Source organism: Xiphophorus maculatus, chromosome 15, assembly GCF_002775205.1.
Source record: "Xiphophorus maculatus strain JP 163 A chromosome 15, X_maculatus-5.0-male, whole genome shotgun sequence".
Lineage (NCBI taxonomy): Eukaryota > Metazoa > Chordata > Actinopteri > Cyprinodontiformes > Poeciliidae > Xiphophorus > Xiphophorus maculatus.
In genome coordinates, this window is record NC_036457.1 from 24260894 (window position 1) to 24280367 (window position 19474).

The following is a 19474-nucleotide window of genomic DNA, read 5'->3' on the forward strand; positions in this document are numbered from 1 at the left end:
ACTCCTTTATTGAGTGTGTCTTGCTAATTGCCAATAATTTCCACCTGTTGTCTATTCCATTTGCACAACAGCAGGTGAAATTGATTGTCAATCAGTGTTGCTTCCTAAGTGGACAGTTTGATTTCACAGAAGTTTGATTTACTTGGAGTTATATTGTGTTGTTTAAGTGTTCCCTTTATTTTTTGAGCAGTGTATATATATATATATATATATGGTCTCGTTGTTTCACGGATTTGCATCGTGCATTGTGTTCTGCATTCTGATTGGCTAAACAGTCTCTCCGCTTCTTCTCTACCTGTGTGTCAACAACGTTGCGGTTTAATATGTACACATACGTACGTAAAACAGCTTGCCAAATTTAACATGATCGATGGTGGCATGTTGATTTATAAGAATCTTTTTGCCCAGAAGAAAAAAGAGCGACAACAACTACCGATAACTATGTTCTTCTCTCGAAAAAACACACCTGTCTTTAGAAGAATAAAACGCTACAGAGCGGAGTCATTATGCAGCGGCTCAGTCAGAAGAGCAGTGAAATACACGTGAGTCACTATTTGTCCTACTGTACTTTGTTTTTTTGTTTTTTTCCATGATCATTTTTCATTTTTCTCCCCTTCTAATCAAATGACTCAGGTCTCGGTGGGGGGGTGGGTTGCTGATCTCCGCAATTCGGGCACGGGAATCCGCCTTCACTTCGTATTAAAATTATTATTTTACAGTACAGTAATTATTTGTAAAAAAAAAAATGTTTATACAGTACTGTAACGATTCTGTGTTTTAGTTCTGCTGGGGTTCATATGGTTATTTGTATTTGTTATAAGTTGCATTGTGATCCTTTCTGTTAGAGTGTTATGGGCTTTCCCTGTCTGACTCTGCTGGCTCCGACTCTCATGTGATAGGCCTGTCATGTGGGCGGGGGATCGGTGGAGCGGGAGTACCAGGACCGGAATTGGGGGAGAGTTCAGAGGGGAGTTAGCAACGAAGCTAACGGTTGATTGTGCCCGTTTGTTAGAGGCGTGAGCTGCAGCCTCAGGAATAGCAGCTCGTACTTATTTCTAATAAACCCTGTTTGGCGGGACTACATCTCCGGTGTTGGCATCATTACATTGGTGTCAGAAGTAAACCATTATGAGCGGAGCCGAGGGGGTCTTGTTAGCTCGTTATCTCCGCCGGCTGCACTAGCGTCATGGACGGCGCGTTTCCCCACGTGAGAGTTAAGTCGGAAAGAGAGGAGGACAGTGAGGCGTGGGGTGCGGAGCTTAATAAAATGGCTCGGGCAAAGGCTTCCCTGCGCGGCTCCGCAGCGAGGATGGCTGCCAAAGCAGGTCTGGGTGCCGGTGTGAAGTTGTGCCCGTCGACGCCATTGTCCCAGGAAGCGCCGAACGATCTTGTCAACAAGTGTGGTGGCTGGCAGGACTATTGCAATGATGGTGGCGTCCATAGCATCGCTGTTCCGTTGAAGACGCCCAAGTACTCCGGTAGGTCAAGCTGGGAGGCGTTCCATGCACAGTTTGAGCTGCTGGCACAGGCTGGACGTTGGACAGTGGAGCATAAAGCCCTATAGCTAGCTCTCTGCCTACCAGATGATGCATTGGACTGCTTATTGCTGCTCGGTTCAGAGGACAGAAAAGACTATGATGCCTTAGTCGGAGCTCTAAAGAGGCGGTTTGGACAATGTGTACAGCCCGACATCTTTAAAAATAAACTCAGTGGCAGGAGCAGGTTGCCGGGTGAACTCTTGCGTGTTTTAGCTAATGACATTGAGAGCCTCACACGCAGAGGGTATGCACACATCCAGTCAGGTGTACAGAATGAATTGGCGAAAGATCAGTTCATCAGAGCTCTGTCACATCCGGAGCTGCGTGTGCAGGTCCAGCTGATGCACCCCCAAACCCTGCAGGATGCTTTGGATTTAGCTGTGGAGAGGGAGTGCTTGGTTGGAGTAGCAGCTGGAGAGGACCAGAGAGGACAACCACCAGCATGCAGATCTGCGGAGGGAGCAGAGTGGAACCTGGAGAAGCCTGCTTGGGCCTCAGAGTTAGCGGAAATGGTTCGAGCGGTGTTGCTGCAGTCGACGAGGGACTCCTCCGCAGCCCCTGTCCTTTGTTGAAGCTGTGGTCAACCAGGGCATCTCCTCAGAGGGTGTCCTAAAGCAGTCAAGAAGCAGGGAAACGATACGGGGTCTGCATGGGGGAGGCATCGCAGACCCTTGCCGTAGCCTCCACACCTTCATTGCCAGCAGGCGGGGCCCGACAGCGTCATCAGGGGGTCCTGGCCCAGACTGCCCCAGACATGCACTCAAGCCAAAGCCAACCGACCATGGTTGCAGTGGTTGGCCGCACCTGTGTTGGGGAGTTTTGTTATGTCCCAGTCACAGTGGAAGGAATTCCCTGCACGGCCCTGATTGACACTGGTTCCACAGTAACGCTAGTGAGGCCTGATGTGGTGCCAGACTGGACTCAGATTCAGCCCACTACAGTGCAGCTGCGCACAGTCACAGGGGACATGGCACCTATGAAGGGGAGGGGGACAATGACTGTTAATGTAGGTGGCCGATCTATCACCCACCCCGTGTGGGTAGCAGAGGTGCAGGACATGTGCATATTAGGATTGGACTTTTTAAGGGCTGTGGGGTGCCAGTTGGATTTGGGAGGGGGGACATGGAGCTTTAAAGAAGGGCCCTCATTCCGCTGATGCCCGCAGTTTCTGACCCAGTTCTGCTGGGGCCTGTGGTCTGCCACACAGAACCTCAGATTGCAGCTGTTGAGCACATCTCACCTCAGATCAACCAGATTGCTGCCGCAACAGTCCCCACACCTACATACCCTATACCCCCAGTTTGGATGCCTCATGAGACAGAAGATACATCGGTGACCATGATGCAGAAGATCTGGGCAGAGAACTGTAGGGGTTTGGACACCCAGCAGCAAGAACAACTGTGGCAGCTGCTCGTGGACTTTAAGGATAGTTTTGCTCTGAGTGAAGACCAAGTGGGGCGGACTCGGTTGGTGGAGCATGACATTCTGACAGGAGATGCACCCCCGATAAAATGTCGGCCCCACCGGCTCCCCCTGGCCCGGCAGGAAGCATGTGACAAGGCAGTGTTGGACATGTTGCAGGCTGGCATTATTGAGCCTTCGGACAGTCCCTGGGCGGCTGCTGTTGTCATGGTGCCCAAAAAGAATGGAGAGTGGCGCCTGTGTGCTGATTACAGGCCGCTGAATGGGGTGACAGAAAAAGATTCATATCCACTGCCTAGGGTTGATGAGTCACTGGACCTAGTGTCAGGCTCCAACTGGTTCTTGTCTCTGGATCTTCGCAGCGGTTATTACCAGGTCCCCCTATCAACGAGTGCCAGACCAAAGACTGCTTTTTGCATGGGGCGGGGACTTTGGCAGTTTAAAGTGCTCTCATTTGGGCTGTGCAATGCACCTGCCACATTTTCCAGACTGATGGACCGGGTGCTGGCTGACATCCCTCGCCAAGAGTGCCTGGTGTATCTGGATGACATACTGGTCCATGGCACCTCTTTTGCAACGGCCCTGGGTTCACTCCGCCGGGTGCTGGAGAGAATTAGAGCAGCAGGGCTGAGGCTCCACCCAGATAAATGTCATTTCATGCAACAAGAAGTGACATTTCTGGGTCACCGGGTTGGAAGGGAGGGAATCAGCATGATGGAGGACAAAGTAAAGATGGTGGCAGAGTGGCCAATCCCCTCAACCCAGAGAGATCTTAAAAGTTTCCTGGGCCTGGCTTCTTATTACAGGAGGTTTGTGCAGGGGTTTGCAAGTATAGCGGCTCCCCTGTTCCAACTCCTCCAGAAGAACCGAGACTACGTGTGGACTGAACAGTGCCAGGGAGCATTTGACTGTCTGCGGCAAAGTCTGATTGAGGCCCCAGTGCTCGCTCCTGCTGACCCCTCTCTCCCTTTCATTCTTGACACGGATGCAAGTAACGTGGGAGTCGGGGGTGTCCTTTCCCAGTTGGGGGAAGAAGGCGAGAGAGTGGTGGGGTACTTTAGCAGGGCCTTTAACAAAGCAGAGAGGCGTTACTGCGTGACAAGGCGGGAGCTGCTGGCGGTGGTGCTTTCTCTGCGTCATTTTAAGTACTACCTGTGTGGCCTGCCTTTCACTATAAGGACTGATCACTCTGCTCTCCAATGGCTGGTGTCTTTTAAGGAACCTGAGGGTCAGGTGGCCCGGTGGCTGGAAGAGCTGCAGTCCTACAACTTCTCAGTTGTCCATCGGGCTGGAGCTAAGCACGCTAATGCCGATGCCCTCTCCCGTCGCCCTTGTGCTGCAGGGGGATGCAGTTACTGTGACCGGAGGGAGAGGTTGGAGGAGGAACAGCTGCAACGGAGCCAGCCAGGATCATGTCGGGGTGACCCAGTAATCTGCAGGGAGCTGCAGGCAGTTGGCACAGACAGCTGGAGGCATCAACAGGAACAGGATCCTGACATCCAGCCTGTGTTACAGTGGGTGGAGAGACAACTGAAACCACCATGGGAGGAGGTGGCTGGGCTCTCGCTGGCAACTAAAGGATTGTGGTCCAAGTTTGAGGCTCTGCGTCTGGAAGACGGGGTGCTGCAGAGGGCATGGAAAGACCCTGCCACAGGTGAGGAGCGGTGGCAAATTGTAGTCCCCAAAGGCCTGAAAGACGTAGTCCTGCAGGCCATGCATGGAGCATCTGGGTCCGGACATTTTGGTGTCACAAAAACACTCCGCCGCCTCCGGCAGGGGTTTTATTGGGGCCGGTGCAGGAGGGACGTGGAGGACTTCTGCCGCCGCTGTGACCCCTGCACAGCACGGAAGGGGCCGACAGGTCAGTCGCATGCCCTCCTGCAACAGTTTGTTGTAGGGGCCCCTATGGAAAGAGTGGCGGTGGACGTTATGGGTCCACTGCCACGCTCAGACAAGGGAAACTGTTATGTTCTGTCAGCTACTGACTATTTTACAAAATGGCCAGAGGCCTACGATCAGGAGGCAGAGACAGTGGCAGATGCCTTGTTGGGGGGATTTATTAGCAGGTTTGGGGTGCCAGACATTATTCATAGTGACCAGGGCAGAAATTTTGAGTCACAGGTTTTTTCTGTCATGTGCAGCCGTCTTGGCATCCAGAAAACAAGAACGACACCACTACATCCCCAGAGCGACGGACTGGTGGAAAGACTCCACCGCACCTTGGGACAGCAGCTGGCCATTCTCACAGCGGAGCATCAGCGGGACTGGGACGAGCACCTTCCACTGGTGCTAATGGCATGCCGCTCAGCTGTACAGGACTCCACAGCATGCACTCCATCACTCCTCATGTTGGGGAGAGAGTTGCGCACACCAGCTGTACTGTCTTTCGGACGCCCTCCGGATGCACCTGCTGTTTCAGCTGGTCCTGAATGTGCCAGAAAGCTTCAGGATAGGTTGGAGACAGCACATGCATTTGCTCGGAGACAACAGGAATAAGCAGATGTGCGTCAAAAACGGAACTATGATGTAAGAGCTAAGGGCCGACACTTTACACCAGGAGAGTTGGTCTGGGTTTACAACCCTCGGAGAAAGAAGGGTCGTTGCCCGAAGCTGGACAGTCAGTGGGTGGGCCCTTGCAGAGTGTTGGAGCGCATGGGGGAGGTTGTTTACAGAGTGCAGATGCTCCAGAACAGGGGAAAACTAGCACTGCACAGGGACAGGTTGGCCCCCTACCAAGGCAGGGCTGCACCACAGGCCCCAGAAGGCCATCAGTCAGGGTCGCCGGTATCGCTACCAGCTTCTCCAGAAGCCATACCGCTGTTGCCGAATGATGTCCCAGCGGTGCCGTCTGAAGCGCCGCAGGGAGCTCGCCCACAGCGGACGAGGAGGGCCCCAAGACGGTTTGATGACTTTGTTTGTTCCCTCGTGGGCGAGGAACTCTGTAGTGGGGGGGTAGTGTAACGATTCTGTGTTTTAGTTCTGCTGGGGTTCATATGGTTATTTGTATTCGTTATAAGTTGCATTGTGATCCTTTCTGTTAGAGTGTTATGGGCTTTCCCTGTCTGACTCTGCTGGCTCCCACTCTCATGTGATAGGCCTGTCATGTGGGCGGGGGATCGGTGGAGCGGGAGTACCAGGACTGGAAGTGGGGGAGAGTTCAGAGGGGAGTTAGCAACGAAGCTAACGGTTGATTGTGCCCGTTTGTTAGAGGCGTGAGCTGCAGCCTCAGGAATAGCAGCTCGTACTTATTTCTAATAAACCCTGTTTGGCGGGACTACATCTCCGGTGTTGGCGTCATTACAGTACTTTTTATTTCCATCCATCCATCCATCCATCTTCTTCCGCTTATCCGAGGTCGGGTCGCGGGGGTAGCAGCTTCAGAAGGGAGGCCCAGACTTCCCTCTCCCCAGCCACTTCTTCTAGCTCCTCCGGGGGAATCCCGAGGCGTTCCCAGGCCAGCCGAGAGACATAGTCCCTTCAGCGTGTCCTGGGTCTTCCTCGGGGCCTCCTCCCGGTGGGACGTGCCCGGAACACCTCACCAGGGAGGCGTCCAGGAGGCATCCTGACCAGATGCCCGAGCCACCTCAACTGGCTCCTCTCGATGTGAAGGAGCAGCGGCTCTACTCTGAGTCCCTCCCGGATGACCGAGCTTCTCACCCTATCTCTAAGGGAGAGCCCAGCCACCCTACGGAGAAAACCCATTTCGGCCGCTTGTATCCGCGATCTTGTTCTTTCGGTCATGACCCAAAGCTCATGACCATAGATGAGGTTGGGAACGTAGATCGACCGGTAAATCGAGAGCTTCGCTTTTTGGCTCAGCTCTCTCTTCACCACGACGGACCGGTACAGCGCCCGCTTGACAGCAGACGCTGCGCCAATCCGCCTGTCGATCTCCCGCTCCCTTCTTCCCTCATTTGTGAACAAGATCCCGAGATACTTGAACTCCTCCACCTGGGGCAGGACACCCCCCTTGACCCGGAGAAGGCACTCTACCCTTTTCTGGCTCAAGACCATGGCCTCGGATTTGGAGGCACTGATCCCCATCCCGGCCGCTTCACACTCGGCTGCGAACCGCTCCAGCGAGAGCTGCAGATCATGACCTGATGAGGCCAGTAGGACCACATCGTCTGCAAAAAGCAGAGACGAGATCCTAAGGCCACCAAATCGGATCCCCTCAACACCTTGGCTGTGCCTAGAAATTCTGTCCATGAAAGTAATGAACAGAATCGGTGACAAAGGGCAGCCCTGGCGGAGTCCAACTCTCACCGGAAACGAGCCCGACTTACTGCCGGCAATGCGGACCAGGCTCTGACACCGGTCATACAGGGACCTGACAGCCCGTATCAAAGGGCCCGGTACCCCATACTCCCGGAGAACCCCCCACAGGGCTCCCCGAGGGACACGGTCGAACGCCTTGTCCAAGTCCACAAAACACATGTAGACTGGTTGGGCGAACTCCCATGCACCCTCCAGGACCCTGCCGAGGGTGTAGAGCTGGTCCAGTGTTCCACGACCAGGACAAAAACCACACTGCTCTTCCTGGATCCGAGGTTCGACTATCCGACGGACCCTCCTCTCCAGGACCCCTGAATAGACCTTGCCAGGGAGGCTTAAGAGTGTGACCCCTCTATAATTGGAGCACACCCTCCGGTCTCCCTTTTTGAACAGGGGGACTTGTCTGCCAGTCCAGGGGAACTGCCCCCGATGTCAATGCGATATTGCAGAGTCGCGTCAGCCAACACAACCCTACAACATCCAGAGCCTTAAGGAACTCCGGGCGGATCTCATCCACCCCCGGAGCCTTGCCACCGAGGAGCTTCTCAACCACCTCGGCGACCTCGTCCCCAGAGATTGGAGAGCCCAACCCAGAGTCCCCAGGCTCAGCTTCTTCAATAGAAGGCATGTTGGTGGGATTGAGGAGGTCTTTGAAGTACTCTGCCCACCGGCCCACAACGTCCCGAGTAGAGGTCAGCAGCACACCATCCCCACTATAAACAGTGTTGGTGCCGTACTGCTTCCCCCCCTGAGACGCCGGATGGTGGACCCGAATCGCCTCGAAGCCGTACGGAAGTCTTTCTCCATGGCCTCTCCAAACTCCTCCCACGCCCGAGTTTTTGCCTCAGCAACCACCCGAGCCGCATGCCGCTTCGCCTGCCGGTACCCATCAGCTGCTTCCGGAGTCCCACAGGCCAAAAAGGCCCGGTAGGACTCTTTCTTCAGCCTGACGGCATCCCTCACCGAAGGTGTCCACCAACGGGTACGAGGGTTGCCGCCGCGACAGGCACCGACAACCTTGCGGCCACAGCTCCGACCGGCCGCCTCGACAATGGAGGCACGGAACACAGTCCACTCAGACTCCATGTCCCCCACCTCCCCTGGGACGTGTTCAAAGTTTTGCCGGAGATGGGAGTTAAAGCTCCGTCTCACAGGGGATTCCGCCAGACGTTCCCAGCAGACCCTCACAACACGTTTGGGCCTGCCAGGTCTGACCGGCTTCCTCCCCCACCACCGGAGCCAACTCACCACCAGGTAGTGGTCAGTGGACAGTTCCGCACCTCTCTTCACCCGAGTGTCCAAGACATACGGCCGCAGATCCGATGAAACGACGACAAAGTCGATCATCGAACTGCGGCCTAGGGTGTCCTGGTGCCAAGTGCACATATGGACACCCCATGGTGTTCGATATGGACAATCCATGATGAGCACAGAAGTCCAACAACAGAATACCATTCGAGTTCAGATCGGTGGGGCCGTTCCTCCCAACCACGCCCCTCCAGGTCTCACTGTCATCGCCCACGTGAGCGTTGAAGTCCCCCAGTAGAACAAGGGAGTCCCCAGGAGGAGCACTCTCCAGTACCCCCTCTAAGGACTCCAAAAAGGGTGGGTAGTCTGAACTGTCGTTCGGCCCGTAAGCACAAACTACAGTCAGGACCCGTCCCCCCACCCGTAGGCGGAGGGAGGCTACCCTCTCGTTCACCGGAGTAAACCCCAACGTACAGGCGCCGAGATGGGGAGCAACAAGTATGCCCACTCCTGCCCGACGCCTCTCACCTTGGGCAACTCCAGAGTGGAAGTATGTCCAGCCCCTCTCAAGGAGGCTGGTTCCAGAACCAGAGCCGTGCATCGAGGTGAGACCGACTATTTCTAGCCGGAACCTCTCGACCTCACACACTAGCTCCGGCTCCTTCCCCACCAGAGAGGTGACATTCCACGTCCCAAGAGCCAGCTTCTGCAACCGAGGATCGGATCGCCAGGGTCCCCTCCCTCTGCTGCCACCCATCCCACACTGCACCCGACCCCTTTGGCCCCTCTCACAGGTGGTGGGCCCATGGGAGGGGGGACCCATGTTTCCTCTTCGGGCTGAGCCCGGCCGGGCTCCATGGGTTAAAGCCCGGCCACCAGACGCTCGCCATCGTGCCCCCCCTCCAGGCCTGGCTCCAGAGTGGGGCCCCGGTGACACGCGTCCGGGCGAGGGAACGCCAAGTCCAATGTTTTTATCCATCATTGGGGTCTTCGGGCTGCGCTTTGTCTGGTCCCTCACCTAGGACCTGTCTGCCTTGGGTGACCCTACCAGGGGCATGAAGCCCCAGACAGCATAGCTCCTAGGATCATTGGAGCACTCAAACCCCTCCACCACGATAAGGTGGCAGCCCAAGGAGAGGATTTTGTTAAACAAATGTTTGGGCCTGTAAAAAGGTGATTCGATGATTTTGCCTATCACGGGTTCTTTTTGGAACGTAACCCCCGCGAAAAACGAGGGTTCACTGTATATATAATATAATATGCTTTTTTTATCTGTTGTGTATATATGCATACGTGTGTTTTTTCAATGTTGATTTTCTTTGTTTATGTTTTACTTTTGGTGGTGTACTGCATGTGTTCTTTGTTCCGTAAAACATGCATCTTTAAGTTAATGATGTATACAATTTTGTTTATACTCAACATTTTTGCACCCTGACTTATGAAAGCACCTTTGTTCTATCTGCAAAAATCTCAATAAAAATATGAATAAAAAAATATCCAAAGAAAGTCCAAAATAGGCTACATAAATGTGTGTCAGCAAACACGCACACACAGTTTCCTGAAAAACAGAACATTGCAGCCACTCACTCACAGTCCATCCCACTACACTCGAAGCAAGTTTGCTGTTTGTGTGTGTTTCAGCATTTCTTATCTTGATCAGCTGATTCTGATTTTCTCAGATACTGATTTAGTTTGAAAAGTTATGAAATATGGCACGAAATTTGCTAAATGGGCAATCGTAGGATGACTATCTGAAACCATGCACATGCAGACATGTCCTGGTGGGCAGGTCTGACATTTGCTCTGCAGTGAGAACAGATGAGGACAGTGGCTGATTTTCAGACTTTGAGGAGGTAGATAAGATCGATGGATGAGATTGGTCCAGTGTTCTGTCAGTCCTGATTCAGGGAATCTGGGTCAATTTATTGGTCCTTTTTTAATTCTAATTAATTTCTTCTATTAAATTCTCGGTGCGTATGTGAGCTTACTGAAACTCATGTCCTGACTTGAGCACTGGGACTCTCCTCAGAGCGTAAAGCAGTTATGACCAATTTCAGTTGGTTAACTGGAATTAAATTAAACTTTTATATAAATGTGCCTTGCCTACTCAGTCACTCAGTTGTCTTACTAAATGTTGTCTCTATACAGAGGATGCAGGGACTTACTTCCCCAGTATTAAGAGGGATCCAGCCCGTTACTTGCAGCCCTGCTCAGACTCTGTGAAGACCTGGCTGCGCAGCATGAAGACCGCTGGGAAGATCCTCATCCTCATCACCAGCTCCCACAGTGACTACTGCAAGCTTATCTGTGAATTCATCCTAGGGTAAGAGACTGAACTGGTCTTTCACTCTGGAGTGATACCAACCCTGGAGGTCTCTGATGTGTCAATTCACTCACATGTCATCAGGTTTTACTTTACTTTGTGTTGGTTCACTTGTTCTGTTCATTTGAGTGGAAGCGGTTGAATATCTACATCCTCCTCTTATTTGACAGGAGGGCATAGATGTAGCTGTGGAGGATTTCTGTTAGTTTGTGGTGTGTCAGTGGAAAGACAGCAACACACTGATATTCTTTCACACTCAAGAAAATAAAAGGGATGAGTCATTCAAATAGTCACGGTTAAAATCAACCACTTTTCCACTGACGGATTCTGGCTGCTGATAAAGAACAATGAAATAATCTTGATACTTTTTATTTGTCATATACAAATATATTTGTATGCAAATAACCTGTGCTTCAAAACTGAATAAGCTTCAGTTTTATCCAGTTTTACCAACTGGATACCAAATGGAGGTTGGTATCCAGATTTACCAAGTGGAGGTAAAACAGGACCCTCTACAATCAAACACACATATACACACATTTGTATTTACTCTTGTTTGGCATTTATACCTAACACTTATCCTAACCCTACGTTAAACTTCACATCATACTTCTATGCACTTGAGCCATTTTGTACACTTTGTACCGTTGCCTATAGGACAGTTCCTCCCTTCGCTGCTAGCTTTAGGCTAATGGTGCGTTCACACCAAATGCGTTTTGAGCGTCAGTCGCGTCTCAAAGTCTATGTGGAGTGTCAGACGCACTGGATGCGCTCAACGCGTCAAACGCTCCAAACGGTTCAAATCACGCCACAATCAGACGCGCCCAACTCTCAAAACGCGTTTGGTGTGAACGGACCATAAAGCTAGTCGCACTTTCTTAAGTTCGTGTTGAGAGCACACGAGCAGAGCAGTTGCAGTACTTTTCTGTGACTTTTGCTCTGTTTTTGCTCTTTCAATCGTTCTGTTGTGTGTTTCCAGTCAGGCGTCCTGTTTCAAAGCATCACTGACTTTTAGCATTGTTAAAAATACGACATGCAAGGCAAAACACCACCATGGTGGATGGAGGATAAATCAGCTTGTGTTTGGATGTACTCAACACTTGCGAGCTGGCTGTTCATAGCGCAATCTGGTGAAGAGTTGTTTCTAATTTTTTGTAAACCTGTTCCCATGCTTTAAAATTAACATCCATATTTTGACAGCTGCTTGCTTCTTGCTTCGCCCGGTAAGCCCAGACAAACTCATCAGTTTCCATCCAAAGCTCATGGATTATCCAATCATGAATGCGACTAGCGAAGAAGATTGCATTTCCACTGCCTCTAACTCCACAGATGCCAGATCAAACACAGCTTCAGGTTCTGATGGACCATAGAACCGCTGTTAGCAAGACTAACGTTTTGAGAAGCAGAGAAGAATTATGGTTCTGTTCCATGTCCAATATGAGGTTTAAAAAGCCCTGTTAGCTTCGATATTTTCTTCATCACCTCTCTGTCTTGTTCTTCTTTTTCTGCTGTATTTTCTGTTGTTCGCCATCGTGAGAAATTACTCTCTGATGCTTAGAGCTCATTACCGACAATTAGACGGACATCTTCTCCCGCTTTGAGACAGACACTGCACATGTCTTGAAGTGCCGCATGTGAGTTGGACTATATGTTGGCAATTTAGTGACATTTCCACAGTTGTGGTCTTGACTGGCCTTGAAATAAAATCCCCAATGTCCGACACCAAGACAGAGAACTACAGAAAAAACCAGCATTTTTTGCCCTTATTTGCAAATTTCATGACTTTCCATGACTTGAAATGAAATTCCATGACTTTTTACTAGTTTGGATATTTTCTTCATCACCTTTCGGTCGCGCTCTACTTTTTCTTTTGTTCCTGCGCTCTGCTGTCATACTTTCTGTTGTCCACCATCATGAGAAATTACTTACTGATGCTCCTCCCCACTGCCTAAGACACGTCAAATTTAGACCAATAAAAATCAAGCATTCATGATGAACGTTTGCCAGAACAAATCAGACAGTTTTTTAACAACACTGTCAAAATCCTTTTAGCCAGTGATAAAGCTAAGGCATTCTGACCTTATTCATTCACAAAAATACAAAGCAACTTCTGGGGGCTCCCAAGGAGCCGGAGCCCAGGACTGGGGCCCTCTATTAAGCCCATGCTAAAATCCGGGCTTGAAGATGAGATTTAGTGCCACTTTCACTAACTGAATCCTCAAAATTCAGTTAGAAGAAGTAACCGCTAACCAAAATGGATTTTGGTTAGCGGTTACTTCTCTGAATTTTCCAACATGAAAAGGGGTGTGCAACAAGGGAGACCCAGTCTCACCTGTCCTCTTCGCCATATGTTCCAAGCCTTTTGCAGAATGGATTAGAACAAATAAACACATAGAAGGTATAATAGATAAAGGAGGCACCCCCTTTAGCTAACATAAAATATGTTTGTATTCCATGATAGGCCCTATAGGCAAACTGTAAAGGACCAAGCTGTTCAGTCTTGATAAGAAGATCACTCTTTATCAATTTTTTCAAAGGCTTTCATGACGAGGAAAGTCAGTGCAGCAGGTTTAAAATCATTAAGTCCTGGGCTTTTTCCAGCCTTACAGCATCTAAAAGATTCAGCCACAGAGAGAACATCAAAGGGGATGTAACCAGAGCAGAGAAGTTTGTTTTTCAGATTTGAAATCTCCTTACTAAAATCAAAAGAATCAAACCTAAGGTAAAACATGTTGAACTCATTTGCCAATTGGTTATCAGAATTAAAACCAGTATGTACCACCGTTCTAATGCACTTAATGTCTGATCTAAAAATTGTTTATAAACCATTACAAACTGGGCCTAATATTTTATAGACAGGATCTTTTTCCAGCTTTTCCCTGTAATTCAGTTTTGCAATTTTTATTTCATTCTTAATTTCTCTTTTAAGCAAATTCACCTCTTTGAGTTTTCCTTCACAGAATGCCTTTCTTTTTTTGTTCAACAGTGAAGTCTGGTGTCACTGTTACCACTGCACCGAACCTCCTGGAACAGGGGACTTGAATCTTTGTGTTATTGGATAACAAAAAAAAGATCATAGGTATTCATCCATCCATGCTTATCCTTAGTGGGGTTGCCAGGTGTGCTGGTGCCCATCTCCAGCTGTCAATGGGCAAGAGACAGGGTCACCCTGGACAGGTCACCAGTCCATTGCAGTGATTTGTTTTAATAAAACAAAAAAAAAAGAAAAGGAAATCACATAATATTGAGATTTTGAAGTCATAAAAATCATGACAAACACATCTGGATGTTCAGTTACGTGCTGAATATTTATGTTGCCTTTTCACAGTACAGTATTGGTGAATTTCAACAGATCATATTCAGAGAGATGTAAAACTGAAGATACCTGCTACATTTATTGTTAAGGACAAGTATTGCTTTTGTTGTAAAACCGCTGTCACTAAACTGTCAGTGTTTTATATTTTGAGGCATGATTTACTTTGTTAAACAACATTACATCAAGTTCTACTATAAGATGGGTTATTTTTTAATTCTTTTTTTTATTCTTTTGTTTTTTATTCTTTGCCATTTTAATAAAAATAGTAAAAGATTATAAAGGCACCTGTTACGGCCCCTGAATGAACTCAGACTTCTTTTATATGATGCAGGTGGGTCTCATCAACGTCTGATTGGCTTTGCTGCTCCAATGGGGTGGCTGCTCTCCTGCAGCTTCTAGGCAGCCAATCAGAAAGCTGTGCCTGCACAGCTGATCCTGCATAATAGAAAAAAAACAAAGAGCCTGCACAGCCTCAAGAGGCCAGGGGCTGTAACAGCACCTAAAAATGCATACTTTATTAGCCTAAAGTATACACTGAGATGTAATTTAAAACATACTGAAATTAATAATTTAAAGTAAGCTTTAAGTGAATTTTTAAAAAATTAAAAAATTAACAATCCATATATTTTAAAATATATGCTCAAAGATATCTTTTAAATATCTTTAAAACATATATTTTAAAGATATTTAAAATATTTTTTAAATATACACTTGACCAAATACATATTTTGTTCACTTAAAGTATACTTTTATTTAATATATTTTTTTAAAGTGTATTTTGGTACAATTTAAGTGTGTTTAAAGTTAGAATGTCAAAATTGGTACAAGCATACTTTTAGTATACTTAGTATCCCGTCTACTGTAGGTACTGTCTAAGTACCTACTTTCTAAGTATAGGTACTTTCATACTTTTTGTTTTTTAGTATACTTAAAGTGTATACTTAAAGTGTACTTACACAAATGTAAGTATATTTGAATTATACTAAAGTATTTTTGTTTTCACTAGGGTTTTTTCACACAAACTGGACACAGACTTAACTGTATGGATATTTGCATCAACCCCCCTGTGAGGACTGTTTCTTTGAAGAATTTTCTATCAATGTAGAAGTCCAATATAAAACTCATTGCTTTAGCTCTGCTTGTGCAGCTCTCTGTAGTCCTGTAGTCACGCTTTCAGAGGTGCATGTTGAGTGAGCAGTGAGAATGAATTCGCATGTGTGATTACATCTCAACATGGCTCTGTCAGCACAGACACAGAGCCATGTTTCAGAGTGCCATGTATCGCTCTGATCAGAGCGGGATCACATGTATAAACGCACCGCTTAACGTCAGTGCGATAAGCGGTTCAGTCCGTGGAGTGGAGGAGCTTTCATGCTTGCCACGCAATCACGCTGCTTTTATTTTATTATTTTTAGTATTATTTTTCTGATTGCACGGTGCATCAAACCATATCAAATGCTTTGTCCACTTAGAATTAAGTATCCATGCTGAGATCAGAAAAACTCATCAGCACCTCCAACAACATTTCAACATGGATTTAGTAAATTCCGGTAGAAGGAAGTAATGGGCCAACCTAAAAATCAATCAGTAATAATTGTAGTTTACTGATATATTTGCAAACAGAGCTCAAACTCAAAGATTAAACTCACAGCATCAGATTTTATAACTATGAAGATTGTTCTTTGAGCATCTACAAAGTAAACTTGCCAGCTCCTTAAAATCTTAAATTTTCACCATTTAAAATCTTTTACTTTATGTAAGCTGAAACAATTAAATCAAATTGAGCAGCATTGATATTCTCAATAAACAAATGCGACATTTATATATCTGTGGTCTGTGTTAAAATATTAGCAATTATGGGGAGCCCTGAAGGCCTGGGGGGCCTTATGAGCCACTGACTTAATTTGGATTAAACAGTGCAAATAATTGATATTCATTTTAATTGTATTTTTTTATTTTTATTTTTTTGTTTTTAAGACTCTATAGTTGTGGATCTAAATACCATTTTACTGGTGATGTCTTTCTGTAACAATCCAGTAATATTTTTATATTTCCAGTCAACATAGCATCTTTTTCTTTTTTTTTTTAACCCCTCCAGGGGGTCTTTTGTGGGCTCTAGTGTCCCTTATACGACAGTTGGCTGACAAGAAACGGGGAAGGAGAGGGGGGAAGACATGCGACAAATGTCGTCGGGTCCAGGAGTCGAACCCGCGACGGCCGCCTCGAGGACTCAAGGCCTCCAAATATGGCCCTACGCCACCACGGCACGCCCAACATAGCATCTTTTAATAGAAAAAGATGATGGTCAGGCTCAATGTCCTGACCACAGGACTTAGCAAGTTTTCTGAGGTAGAAATAATGAACTTAATGCTGAAAGCACCAAAGTTTTTCTTGAAAAATATTCTGATTTTGAAGGCTCTACATTGAAAGTGGTAAGAAATAAAGACTGTTTTTCTATCTACTGTAAGCTGCTCTCGGGTCCCACACACTGAGCTGTCAGCCACTCATAATGCCCGGCTTCTCCCTTTTATTTCAAGCTATTTTTATTAATGTAGGAGTTTGGAAGCTAAATATGATTGAGATATTTTCTACCTTCAACAAAAAAAAAAATTAAGTCTATGAAGGCAATGCGACCAGTTTTGCTAGTTTTCATTTGCAAGGCATTAATGGCAATAAAATGAACAAACTGCGGTCTGATTTTTATTGTCAAGGTGTTTCATCCTATTGAGAAGTGAAAGTAAATAAAATGTTTTACATGTCTAGATGTTAGAATATGTTCTCATTTTAACTTGTTTGAGTTATTTTGTGTTATGTGTCCATGTTTTCAATTTTTTCTTTGAAAGGCACGGCTGCAAGTTCTGTATCCTGTCACTTTCTGTTGTATGTGCATGTTGTTCTGCAGTTGTCCACTGGGGGCAATGAGACCTAGTTCTTTTGTGTAGGCAGTACTGTTCTAAAGAAGTTGAAACTGAAAATTAGCAATAAAGTGAACACAGCTATTTGACAAAAAGAAGTGTGGTTCATTGTGAACATGAGTACTGAACAAGAAATCTCAACACTAGCTTTAAGTATTTACTTACTGGTGTTTGTATTTGTGTTGCAGAGCCACAGTTAGCTCCTCACTTCAGATGGCTCTGACAAAGCCTGTGTAATTCCTACGTGCTGCTGTTGCTCTTCCTACACATTGAACTAAACCATTGTTCTAATAATGGCAGGGGACCTAAATCCTTATTTTTTTCTTATATGAATGGTGGATTTATTTTTTTTTTTGTTTCTTTTGCCTTTTCATATTGATTTTGTTTAAATACTAAGGTTTCTTTTATGACTTTTTGGGGGGGAGGTGGGAGTGGACAAATCTACAAATTTCCAAGATTGGGGAGAACCCGACCAACCTGGGATTTCTGCCCAAAGATGTTAGACGACAGCTTGTGAGACTCCAAGGCTGCAGGCCTTGATGATGTATGCCAAGGATGCCCAAAACCTGTGCTCTAAAGGAGATGTCCAACTCTAAATGAGCTGGACAGCATGAGCCTACAGAGGTCCCTGTGATGTGGAAAACATCCTGCGTTGTTTCGGTGCAAAGATACAGCGTCCCTGTGTTTCCAAGGACAACAGGTCTGTGGCACTGACCTCCCACCTCATTAAGGTGGGAGGTCACCTTAATGAGGTGGGAGGTCATTGTCGCTCCAGGACAGACTTGTCCTGGAGTCGCTCCAGCTCCTGGTTCAACACTTTTGGACCCCTTACAATTTGCCTACCAGCCCAAACTTGTAGTTGAGGACACATCATCTTCCTGCTCAACCATGTATAAACTCACCTGGACCACCTGTGGACCACCTGTAAGAAATATGTTTTTTGACTTCTCCAGTGGAATCAGCTCCATCAGTGGTGGTTCCTTGGTGTTTGTCGATGTGGCAAAAACCAAGGAACTGGTGGTGGATCTGAGGAGGAGGACCAAGAAGCCGTTGACCCCTGTTGCCAACCAGGGAGACAGTGTGGACATTGTGGAGAACTATAAATGTCTGGGACTCCACACTGACAATAAACTGGACTGTTAGGAACACTGACACTGCATACTGAAAGGCCTAAAGTCACCTGAGACAACTTTGACTTACTGACGTGTAATGCCTGTAGCCATTACAGGCAGAAATAATGGCTACAGTCTGAACATTGTCTACTCAGACTTGGGCAGACAATGCCAGAGTCTGAGTAATTCTAATTTAGTAATTTTCTCTGCACTTATTTATATGCTATAATTTAACACTTGCATGTGCATCCTTATTTATTTATATTCAGTCATATTGAATTACTTAGAGTCTTAGGTACTTATAAACTCTCTTATGGTTATATTTGTATAATATTTAACACCTTGGATGGAGTATATTCTATATAGGCAACCACAGTTCCTAACTCTTCAAAGGTATATCTCAGGTTGAAGGTCTAGATACCTCCTTACCCACAAAAAGCTTTAGGAAATGATTCCATTCAGGGACTTCTCATGTGGAATTTTTTTTTTCATGATTCACAGTAAGAAATCTGCTTTGCTTCAATACTTTGTTTCAAAGGTCCCTTGACAACGCTGTCTAGTTTTGCATGCTTTTCTTTAGGAACAAAGGCAAGTGAGACTGTTCGGTTTTTTTGCTGCTCCTGTAGTCAGTGTACTTCAGCAAAACTTTTTTGTCTTGATGTCACAGGAAGGACTTTGAGCAGCTGTTTGACGTCATCATCACAAACGCCCTGAAGCCTGGGTTCTTTTCCTTGATACCCCATCAGAGGCCCTTTAGGACCCTTAGTGAGTAGCAATGCATTCATTCACCTGCACTCCAGTAACATTAGCAGTCAGTTCATTCTTAACCCCTGTCAGAATAAAAAATTGTGAGTTGATGTCACTTTTCAACATGGAGAAAGTTTTATATTTGGAAATGGGACCATTGCAGGCCAAACATGAAGGATGGTGCTATTTCCTCTAATATTGGCGATCTCCCATTTTTCTTTTCTTTTGAAATCTGTAATATATTCAACTTTAGGAAGGAGTTCCACTGTCATCATGTGTTTGGATGTCTCTCCTTTATTTACTTCAGCACAGCTCACAGTTCTTAACAATGGGCTCTTTGCACTTACAGCGCTGACGTCACATCCACATGAGCGAAATGTGTTCTTTCTTGTTTCCGCTTTGAGTTACCATGACAGCTAGAAAAGACAAAGTCGTATTTCAGACACAAATAAAACAATACTATGAACATAGTTATCTTCCAAATATAATGGGCTTTTAAGTTTTTATGGATTTCCAAGCGGTCCTGAATTAAGACGACGGTGGCTTGTAAATATTCATCACTAACAGTTGAAGCTAAC

At 46.9% G+C, this 19474-nt stretch overlaps 1 protein-coding gene across 3 annotated transcripts in view; it reads left to right on the forward strand.

Moving 5' to 3' along the window:
- Window positions 1-19474, forward strand: part of nt5dc1 (5'-nucleotidase domain containing 1) — a 146499-nt gene that overhangs the window by 73916 nt on the left and 53109 nt on the right. For 2 of the 3 annotated variants that reach the window (XM_023347238.1, XM_023347237.1), the window contains exons 7-8: window positions 10632-10806; window positions 18817-18914. The exons of the other annotated variant lie outside the window; for it this stretch is intronic. In XM_023347238.1, coding sequence (XP_023203006.1) covers window positions 10632-10806; window positions 18817-18914 — 273 coding nt within the window. The remainder of the gene's footprint in view (window positions 1-10631; window positions 10807-18816; window positions 18915-19474) is intronic. 3 annotated transcript variants of the gene reach the window in all.